Source organism: Sinocyclocheilus rhinocerous, unplaced genomic scaffold (assembly GCF_001515625.1).
Source record: "Sinocyclocheilus rhinocerous isolate Xijiao unplaced genomic scaffold, SAMN03320098_v1.1 scaffold22881, whole genome shotgun sequence".
In the NCBI taxonomy this organism is placed as follows: domain Eukaryota; kingdom Metazoa; phylum Chordata; class Actinopteri; order Cypriniformes; family Cyprinidae; genus Sinocyclocheilus; species Sinocyclocheilus rhinocerous.
The window spans coordinates 1-11,863 of NW_015660809.1; the positions used below are offsets into that span (position 1 = coordinate 1).

The following is an 11,863-nucleotide window of genomic DNA, read 5'->3' on the forward strand; positions in this document are numbered from 1 at the left end:
CGGCCAAATTGTATGTTTCAGCAACAAAAAGTCAAGGGCCATGCATCTAACTAAATGGACTGCTAATCACAATAATGGAGTTATGGTCTTCAAATGAAAATTATTTTAAACAAATCATCAACATTAGCTAGAGAAAGAACTTTTGCACATGTATGAAAATTTTCTGTGTGAAATGTTGGTCAACATCTGAACAACTCCCTACACTTTTCTCTTTCTCTTTCTTTTTCAAAAATAAAAAAAATCTAGATAAATGTTCAGAAGGATACTGCAGCTCCTCTACAGTCCTGTTGTCAATTGTCCCTCGACTGTTGTAGACCAGAGTGCTGCTCAGTAACACAGCCAGACAGAAGATGTTGGTGTCATGCTTTGAGTCCCCCTACAATGCAAAACCATATTCATGAAGTTAGAATAATAAACTGGAAATAGCCTTGAATTTGCATTCACATTCAACTCAATGAAAGGTACTCACACAACTACAAGCTATAATATTTAGTGCTCCATATAAACAGGGCTAATTCACCACATTCCCCGCCTCCACTTTACAGCAAACTAGCAAGCTAGCACTAGACTGTTCAATACATCTGTTCATTCTCTAAAGCCAACAACATGCTGAATGAGCATGGATGCAAATAAGTGGTGTGAAGGTGCGCATGTGTATGTGGAAAATAATGTGTTTTTTTTAACCTTAAACTGCATAAACACATTTCATTACACCAAATACACAAAATAATGTTCTTTTTAGCAGCATCATATGACCCCTTTAATGCACAATCACCATTTTAGATCGACTAACTATAATACTGTGTAAGATTTACATTCGAACTGAAAGCATAAATCTAGACTATGAGCTGCCAGTTTCAGAGCAAAATGGCAGTGCTAAATCCCACCAAAATGAAAGCTTGCTGATTTTAGGTTTGAAAATGATGAAAATTCATATTAATTTAAATAAATAAATAAATAAAAGCACATGAAAATGTAAATATTAGCGTTGTATTTTTTAAGTATACTGTAAAATAATTGTTGTTACTTAATACTTGTTTTTTTATTTTAAAATATAATGATATTATAAATAGTTATTTATAATACCATACATTATAAATATTTATTATTTTATTTAAAAACAAACTAAATAAAGTGCAATAATACTATTATTACTACTATTAATCATTTTACTTTTATAGTTATATTTATTGTGTCACATTATGTGCAGTGTAAGCAACAAACCATGTTCCTCTTCAGCACCTAGAGTTATGGGATTAAGGTCATCTCTGCTCCAAAAATGAAAGTGTTATTGGACCCTTGGGTACTAGTAATTTGGTAATCTGGTAAATCTGTTACGTCACCTTGTCCACGTCCCCGAGTCCCTCGGTGTCCAGCAGCACCAGAGTGGTTCCTGCTTTAGTGGGGTGAGGCAAACACCACATCCAGATGCCCTTCGTCTTGGACTCTATTGTGCTGCCCAGTGCAAACCCTGATAATGACACACCAAACCCCCCACAATGACTTGCATGCATTCATTTGAAGGGCACGAGCGTTTGGATGGCATCAGTGCTGCTGACCTGTTTGCTTCCCGGCCAGTCGATTCATCAGGTAGGACTTCCCGGTGCGATAGAGACCCACCACAGCCACCACCACCACGGGCTGCTGGATCTGCTCCAGAACCTGCAACGCTGACCGCTGCACACACAGCTTCCCATCGGACGCCGTGTCAATCAAGCACACTGGTTTGTCCATGACCACTGGAGACCCAAACACATTTCTCTTCCTTTAATCAACCGCATTGAGAAATACTCCAATACTCCTGCATTAGACAGTACAGGAATTCCCCACACGAGCAGCCTTTCCTCTTTCTGTTTGTGTAAAATATTGCTTTAACAACACACTTTCACATCAAACTACACAAGCAGGCTGAGTAAGACACATAGAAATGCTGTCAGACTTGTTTGTGCCCAGCTACAGTCTTTAACCAGACTGGGTTTAGTTGATGCTGTGGGTAAATTTTGTGTTTCTCATATTGCCTTAACAACACACATTCACAACAAATTACACAAGCATGACAAGTTGCTGTAAGATGTGTTTGTGTGCAGCTACAGTCTGTAACCTGACTGGCTTTAGTTGATGCTGGTTTCTCCTAGAGAGGTAAAATACAAGTAAATAGTGTAATATAAACAAAGTCCTTTAAAGATCTTACTAAATATGGCCAGAACATCTATCAAGACAAGTCAGGCTGTAGAGTTCACTAATACACACACACACACACACACACACACACACACACTCACACATGGAGTGATAAAATTAAATCACCAACATTAAATCTTAACTATGTGTAGTTCATTATCAACAGCAGGAGCAAAAACAAACATTATTCAATCTGCTGATGCTGACTGTAAAACACTGGACATTGTATTGTTTGCATTAACAAGAGCAGTACAAGTGCTATAAATGATCTGAATGAAAGAATGTCCCTTACCTTTTTGCTTTAGTTAACTTCAGTCTAACTTCAATCTGAGTTGTGTACATGTTGTAGCTTCCTGATATTCTACCCATATTTCTTAGACATACCTTTAGGTCCAGACTCTTAATGCTGATTGGTCTAGAGTGAGTTAGGGGATGTCAACGATCTCTAGACTCTTAATGCTGATTGGTCTAGAGTGAGTTAGGGGATGTCAATGATCTCTCAGCATGTCTCTGGTTATTGTCTGTGGCTGATTTGACCTCCTCCTAGTGTCTGAGCAAACAACAAACAAAAAGTTTCATTTTCAAAATCAGCAACTGCAAACTGGAAAACATGTGACATACAAGAAGCTTGAATTGTTTACAGAATGTGCAGCAACACAGAGATAAAATGTTTCCCTTTTGGTGGTTCTATACGCACAGGTTGGAATGACATCTTGTATATCTGAGCTATAAACAACAAAAGCTGAACAGTAATATTCCAAAAATAAGAAGAACACAGAAGATTGTCATTTTTCAACCTATTATAAACCTTGTTTTGGATTAAATTTAATGGAAATTCCAAAGAAATTCTCCCTTCAATGCGTCAGACACTGTGAAAAGAACTGGGAAATTTTTATGTGTGCTCATGACTCCATCAGTACTGCATGACACTAACAATACAATTGTTCAGTCCAGGGTTATTCATAAACTGTGTACCATATAAGGTGTTAAATAAGTTGGGGTAAAAGCATCAGCTAAAGAAAAAAAAAAAGATTATTATACTACTGGGCTGGGTTTCATTTTGATTGGTTGGTTAATGTTCTAAGGTGTGCAGTTATTTTTCAGGGAAATGTCTGGCTAAAGTACTTCCAGGCAGGCCTTCACCGCATTACATGTCCATATCACTTCACCAAATTCAGTTATTTCAAAGGTCCTTACTGTCTACAACAGCAAATGAACTAAAATTCACAATGACACTGACCAAGCAAAACAAATACGACAAAGACTTGACTTGGCTCATTTGTTGTCAATGCCTTGAGTTTTTAGGAATTCTTATTTTGGAGGACTTTAACATTGAAAAACTCAGTAAGGTCAAAGGACTCTCTGTCTTTATTGAGTGTTTTGATTTGTTTCAACATGTTGATTGTTCTGCACATTACAAAGGTCACATGGTCTCATGGCAAAAACGTACCTGGGGGCACTTTTACACGAGATGTGAAATACATACCAGTAAGTACACATCACTGCAGTTTCCAATAGAAATGAACACTAGAGGCAGTAAAACTCCGACACCTTTTAACCTTTGCTCAACCATACAGTATATCTATCCCTGCTCACATTCATCAATAGCCCTTCATTTATCTAATCTTCTTCCTTAGGTTTTTTACTTCCTAGTATTTTTGTTTAAGACATGATTATTCACTTTGTTTGTGTGACCTGTGTGTTTCAGGTGAAATGTCTCAGTGCCTCGTCTGTGATGTTAGTGTATGTATCTTATCCTCGAGTGTGTTGTGCTTTTCTTAGAATTGAATATGTTTGGTACACATACTGGAGGTGCCTTTTCTTCAAAGTTTGCACAAGTCTGCAGACATGAGATATGAGATATCAATTTTTTACTCATTGCAATTTCATGCATTTGTATTTATTTCTTGTAAGCATCTTTTTCAGTATTATGTTTTTGGACTTATTTGTCATTTATTGTTCATTTATTCATTATTAAAATTAAAAGTGCTCTTTCCATCATCACTTCTTCGTCTGGTTGGATCTCACTGCATCACTGTATAATAATAGACACAGCAAATTTTACTCATTGAGAGATTTATTCGTGAAGGAGTAACGTACACACATTAGGTACATGTTTGTCTGAGCCATGCATTCATTTGAACGGTGAGCTTTATTGCAGCGTGGGAGATGCAGACTCACTTCTCAAATCTCAAAATGCTTTTAAGATGTACAGTTAATTTAAACACAGTCAGTTATGTCTTGAGGAATTAATATAGCAAATCCACTTGACAGGTAAAATTAAATGAGTTGCTAATAGCAATACTCTTGACATTGAAAAATGCAAAAGCCTGTACAAATGCTCGAAATGATGAAAAATGATTTAGAATGGCTTAAAAAACGGTTACACATTTTATTTATCTATTAGGTCTTTTATGTTATTATAAAGAAAAATTTCCAAGAGAGAAAGAAAATACTTGTTCATTTATCAAAATAAAGTAAGGTTTGAACAGTTACTTAATAGTAATAAAAAAAAGCTAAAAAGCATAAAAATTGAGCACTGCGAAAGAATACTGCAAGATATTTCAGGACAATATAAGTAAAGGTAGCATCATTTAGATGGTTTGACTTTTGTCTTTTTTCAACAATAATATTGAACAAACAATTAATAAACTATTTGGACATTTGTGTTAGTAGAAGGCTGCATACACACCACAAAAATGCAAATGTGTCACCTTTACAGACTGTAGTTATGAGTTAATGAATCATATGTCAAAATGAATAGTGTGTGAACTGCTTAAAATTACTAACATTTATACAACATTTGTAAATGTAAAAAGTACATTAGATTACCATTTTAATCAGATTAAACAACCAGTTTAATGACATTTGCAAGCATTCAAATGCACATTAATAAATAAGTTTTAAGTCAGTGTATAACATCTATCAAAATCATTTGTATATTTTTATAAAGTGCACAATCATATATGAATTAAAGTTGAACATTTATAAGCATTTTATGTTAATTAATTAAGTTTCAGGAGTGACAACCGCATTTAAATGCATAAAAAAAAAATTATCATTCCATGTGTGGCAGCGTGGTAACCATAGCAACATTGTGGCATCTCGGAGAGAATGGAGGCCCACATATTAGCTAGTTTTGTGTTAGCTGCTGTTGACAAAACAGACATTAGGCTGCAAAGACATGCAAAAATCCACAAATCGTTATTAAATCGCTGTCGGGATAGTCGTCGTAATCTAGTTTTGTTCTTTAAACTGTTGTTATTGAACAGCCTACACTCTCTTGACCGCAACTGGTCGGTCCAGAATACACCTCTCTCCGCCATCCTGTCAGATCTGAGGTAAACGCTTGACGCCTGACAATACACCCACATTGGCATGCTTCTCGTGACATCATCAACAACTAGTTGTTCGGTTGCATACACACTACATAGAATTTCTGTAAATGCGGTTGTCACTACCTGTATTTTTCGGGAATTAATGCGGTTGTCGAATTATGTATATCACAGCCACTGCATTAGCCATTATTTTTAAGTTGAAGGAGACGTAGATGTGAAGCAGCATGGAGAGCCGTTTCTGAAACGTGCCACGGTGCAGCTGGTATAAACACAAGCATTGACTAATACCTGCGATCATCTCCGGTGCCTGCGTTGAAGCCGTAATGTGCTGCAGAAGTGTGCAGTGAAAATAAGGGGTTATCCAAGCATTAATGTCAAGTAAGCTTTACTTGCCATTAATGCTTGGATAACCCTTTATACTTGAGAGTGGCCATGTATTAGGTGTTTCTTGGAGGTTATAGTACATTAAAGAATGATCCAGTGACTTATGTATGCCAGGTGATCTGTAAATGCGAAAATAAATTTCCATTGCAGTTTTGCGAAATATTCCTTTTTCGAATTGCCTGAAAAACGACCTCATGTGAGTCTAAAAACTTTTTTGCGATATATGGGAGTTTTTGCGCAATTCACATGTTTCCATTGGGCGTATTTTCCATTTTCAATTTGGCAATTCGAAGGGTAATGGAAACGCAGATAATGTCGAACCTGAGGAAGCATCTGCAGGTATGTAACAGCCTACGGTTAACTGTAAACAGTCATTAAATAAAGTAGGAAAGGCATTGCCTACTCCCACCTGCCAGACCATGTATTCAATTTTATCTCTGTATTGCTTGGTGTATGTCCAGTAGTTTGTTTAACAATGTTAATCTCCATCCATAAGAAATTAGCTAGTCTGCTAACTAGCTAAAGATGTCTTTACCAGCCACACTTCTATTTATGAACTTTTGACAGAAAATATATAGCTAATGTTTTTCCCTCCTTGAATAAGGTTGGTGTTAAATATATAATTACTCATTATATTTAATATGCTCTTATGTCTGATCCCTGTTGTCATGAACACGTGTGTATACTTTGCACCTTGGTTCGTCAGAAACAACATTTGTATACTGTGTATGTGGAAGAATGTCAATAAAGTAAAGTTGAGTTGAGTTGGTGACCATGTCAGATGTAATATTACAGTTATTTCAGCATTGTAGCATAACCTACATTAATGACTCACGAGGTCATCGAGTTGTGAAATTCAGGGCTCCAACAGACTCGCTATTGGTGTTATAGTTACACTACTTATTACATTTTAAATAGGGTAACTTGTAATCTGTAACCTGTTAAATTTCCAAAGTAATCTTCCCAACACTGGTCATTGCAGTGTTATTGCTATCAGATACATAATTTAGATAAACGGGCGATCAGCTATCACACATTACCATGCAGCAGAACTTGAAACAGATGTGATATAAAATAAAAAGCTTTGTAACTATAATGCCAAAACACAATGAAAGGCACATTGAATTTAGTGAGATTATAGTAGTTAGGAATTCAGAATTCTGTAAAACCAATGGACTGCAACTTTCAACACATTTCACTGTATAGAACAGGATCGAGATGCAGGTCTCGGTCTGCTGTTAATTACTTCCATCTGCTGTCTGTGCTGCTGCTTCAGCACTTCCATATTCTGTGCATTTCTTCGCTCCTGATCTGCTATCATCTGTGCAAACTCTCTGGACTTTCTATCTTCTGCCTCTTTATTCTTCCTCCTCAACTGCCATCTCACAGGCCATTTTGTTAGCTTTCTCCTGAAAGCCGTTCTCCATCAGGGCAGCCTGTTCCCTCAGCTTACTGTCCATGGCGCGCTTTGTCTCCTGTTGTTGGAACAACATCTCCTCTTCCATCCTCTGTATGACCTGTCTAACCCTCTCCTCATTATTCTGTTGTTCAGTCGCCATCTTCTCCTCCAGTTGACACTGCCTCTCTTCCTGGGCCTTAATCTCCTGTTCCAGAAGGACTGCCCTCTCTCTCTCCTCTGGTCAGCCGAAAAATAAGTGGTTAAAGAAACAGGTGAATAAATGCTGATGAGACAAGAGTTCAATGAAGGAGACAAATCTAACACAGCTAGACCACAACATGATCCCACTCGTCTGATACACTGAAAACAGAAACACTCTAAACTGTTGTAGATGTGGAATGACACTGCCTCAGATTCTCTTGGCCACTGACTGGCATCCATCCCTTTACTCTAAATTACCCTACACTACCCTTTAATTTACCCTCACCTTAACCCCAACCCTAACTGTACAATTGGGTTGATTTTATTCATATTATCATGTTACTGTCTACCATGTTGAAAACACAAAGCTCTTACCACAAATCCTTCTTTCATTTTCGGTTAGTTTATCATCAGCCTGCAAAATGGCTGTAGTAACTGCAACCTTTTGCTGTAGAAATTTCTCCAGCACCTCAGCAATCTATGAAGAAACAAAGAGAGAGTAAACCTGATGGTAAAAATATTAATAGCTGAAGATACATAGTGCTATTGATTCAAAAAGAGATCGTAACCACCAGCTCTGGCATAAAATCCTTGATTGATCCTTTCCGTCATTGGTTCAGAGAGAACTGATATAAGATTTTCACATTTTGCCTCAGACGCCTTCTCATTGTCCCAGAGATACCTGTCAAACTGATGATTGATGGTTTCCTAAAACAGCACAAAAAACAGGAAGAATTCTTAATGCTCATTGTTTGAGTTTTTGTACACTTTATTTCTATCTATCTAGTTATTTAGCAGATGCTTTTCTCAAAGCAACTTACAAGCAATATCATGGATTGTATCCTATCCCAACCACTGAGAACAAGGGATTCAGTGTCTTGCCCAAGGTCACTTTGACATATAGCCAGAATACACCAGGTTTGAACCGGGAATCTTTTGATTCTCAGTACATTTCTCTATACCCTGAGCTCCCCTACAAGAATAACAAACTGCATATACTTGTGCTACAAACCAGTGATTTTGTGATTATGATAATAAATTTAAATAATATGATGACAAGTACCAGTTTGTAACATTGAGCAGATAATGGATTGTTTTTGTACAGCTAAAAAATAACTGGAATCAACTGAGTCCAGAAACCTTGCACATTCAAGTTAAAAATGCCCACGTCTGCCCCTGCTTTATAAATAAGGTGGATACCCCAAAAGTACAGTGCAGAACCAATGGATAACAAAAACACAAACGGTTGTGGCAAACATATGATTAGAACCCCACCCCATTTAGTTTTTTACATATAACATTTGTATCCAGTCTGTATCCAGATCAGATGGTCCCCGGATCCAGTACGTATCCAGCCCAGATGGTGGATCAGCACCTAGAGAGGACTTCTACAGCCCTGAATGTCAGCGGAGACCAGGACAACTAGATGAGCCCCAGAGACAGATCCCCAGTGAAGACCTTGTCTCCTAGACGGCCACCAGGACAAGACCACAGGAACCAGTTGAGTCCTCTGCACAATGTGACATTGCTGCAGCCTGGAACTGAACTGCTGGTTTCGTCTGGCCAGAGGAGAACTGGCCCCCCGACTGAGCCTGGTTTCTCCCAAGGTTTTTTCTCCATTCTGTCACCGATGGAGTTGTGGTTCCTTGCCGCTGTTGCCTTTGGCTTGCTAAGTTGGGGACACTTAATTTCCAGCGATATCGTCACCTTGATTGCACAGATACTATTTAAACTGAACTGAGCCGGATGATGACATCACTGAATTCAATGATGAACTGCCTTTAACTGAAAAAATTGTGTTTACTATTGTCATTTTGCATTAATGACACACTATTTTCCTAATTAATGCTGTTCAGTTGCTTTGACACAATCTGTATTGTTAAAAGCGCTATATAAATAAAGGTGACTTGACTTGACTTAATACATGTTTTTCAATATGTAACTGAGATTATTGCTGGAATTTCCACAAAATCTAGAAAAGAGGTCTTTAACAGGATAGTCCACACAAAGACGAAATTTTCTCATTATTTACTTAATCTCATGCCATTCTACATTTTATATTGCTTGCTTTCTTCAGATGAACACAAATTATGGTTCTCGTTGCAGCTCCCCCAGAGGCAGCAGCATCTGCTCTTGAACTCTCTGTTATGGTCAAGGAGGCCACCTGAGTTGTCTGGTCATGACCTCGGAGGCCATCCTCAAGTTCCCTGTATTCCCTGCTTGTTCTGTTACAGCCACGGAGACCATTCCTTAGTTCCCTGTCTGTATTGTTATCTTGGCTGCCTCTTCCGCTGACTGCACAGTGATCTCCTGCTCCGCTGGCTCTACCATGATGGTCTTCTACTCGACTGTGGTGTTCATCCTCTCCACTGGCTTCACTCTGGTGGTCTTTTATCCTGCTTTGATCGTCATCTCCTCCGCCGGCTTCAACGTGGTGGTCTCCAACCTCCCCGGCTCCACAATGATCTCCTGATCTGCTTTTTTCCCTGATCAGTTTGCTTCGTCATGATTCAAAACCATTTTGGGTATCTCTCATTGTTACTCATTCTTAAACTTCTCTCATGACATTTAAAACCATTGTGTGCTTTTGTTGATTAATGTTAATTGGATTGTTATTAAATAATCTGTCTTTGAATTCACTTTGTCACCCATGTTGTTATTGGAGTCCTAGCTGTGAGTTTCATGTCGTTTTCCAAAAAGTGACTTCAAACCATCTATTGTTGTAATTTGGCATGACAACCCCCACCTACCTCTAAAGATGCCAAGTACTTCCCATCACTGTCCCTGAAGGAGCGTTTCATGAAGGTTTGTGTTGCCATGAGACTGAAACATTGGTGTTCCAAGGTGATTTCATTCAGTTCCAGGGGGAAGGAGTTCTTCAGTTTCTCCATTCCACTCTGGTACACCTCAAAGCCCTCCTGAAATGCAGCCTCATTTTCAATCATTGCCATGGCGATCACAGCATTCTCCAGACACGGCACAGCCCCACTAGAGATGGTGTCCACGTACGTTTTTGCAAGATGACCCAAAACTTTGGGAAAGCAGAGGATTTAAACATAAGTAAGGTAAAATAAATTTATGCTGGCTGCTTGCACAGTAGCAAATGACAGACAATCGTGTCAGAACAGAGAGGCTTTAGTTTTAAAGCAGTATTTTTCAGGCTTTATATCATGAAGTTGTTGGTGAATAAAGATGCAAAAACAGAAAACATTAAGAGTCCACTCTAAAAACAAATATTTGATGACTCTTTTGGGTTAAACAGTTTTGGTTACCATTGACATAAATTTGTATGTACAAAAAAAAAAAAAAAAAGATAAAATAAACAAGCTAAAACAAAAACTCCCATAATCCAGCCAAAAAAAAAAGGAAAGGAAAGGAAAAAAATCTTCTATATTCCTCAAAAGAAAGAATGACAGGTTTGGAATGAAATTATGGTGTGTAAATGATGACAGAATATTCATTTTTGGGTGAACTTTAAGAGATTGCCTTGCCAGTGTTTTGACTACAGCAACAATACTAAAATAAAATGGAGCAATACAGTATTTGTTGAAAAGCTTGTGGTACCTGAAGTGTGGTTTTGCATTAGCCTGACATGAAGTATGTTTAATCCCAACACATCACATAAAATATTTTAAAGTGATTTTGTAGCATCTCCCAGCTACAAAATCTTACACCATGACATGAGTAATTTTCCATCACAGTAATGATACACATCACAATATAGAAATTCTGCTTAAGGTTAAAGCATTAAGTCATTGCAGACATAGCAGTATGACTTGAGAAGTGCTATACAAATAAATTTGACTTCCTTTGATTTGATTAGCCACTGTCTACATGAACCAATGATTTACCTCTGCCGGTGACCGTGTGTCCATCTTTCAGATTTTTCACTTGGCTCTGGTCAAAGATAAACTGGCAGAAACGACCCGTGACCTCCAAGAATCGTTTTGAAATCTCAGCTGGGTCCAGTGTCTCCAGATAAGAGACATTGTCTGGATTGGTTGGGAATGGGAAGGTGAAACATTTCCGAGATGGGAAATATTTGCGAATGCACTCTCTTGGAAGGTTGTAATTATTCACTTGAATCGAGTTACCTTCAAGAGAACAACACAAAGCTGTCCTTCAGTCAAAATACACAGTGAAAACTTTAACATCAAATAAACTGCTAGCTTGTCAACATGTTAATGATCAATGATCTTGGGTATCATTGTAGATAAACACAGAAAGCTAAAATCTTTGACTGGAAGTGGCTAGAAAGGTTTTGTTTGCTAACAGAATGACAAAGCACATGTTGATAATCCAGCTGCGCAGTCTGACAAAGCTGGTAAGTAAACCTTCAGGATTTAAATATGACCTAGTT

The 11,863-nt window shown here is 37.9% G+C and overlaps 1 protein-coding gene and 1 pseudogene across 1 annotated transcript; both read right to left on the reverse strand.

Moving 5' to 3' along the window:
- Positions 1-250: 250 nt before the first annotated feature.
- Positions 251-1,734, reverse strand: LOC107725415 (guanylate-binding protein 1-like; the record flags this gene model as incomplete). The annotated part of the gene is made up of 3 exons (XM_016534660.1): positions 1,560-1,734; positions 1,344-1,471; positions 251-376 (listed from the first exon to the last, which is right to left on the reverse strand). Coding segments are annotated over exons 1-3 (429 nt in total), but the record flags the coding sequence as incomplete, so codon positions are not given.
- A 5,364-nt stretch (positions 1,735-7,098) lies between these two features.
- Positions 7,099-11,597, reverse strand: LOC107725417 (guanylate-binding protein 3-like; annotated as a pseudogene).
- Positions 11,598-11,863: the final 266 nt, after the last annotated feature.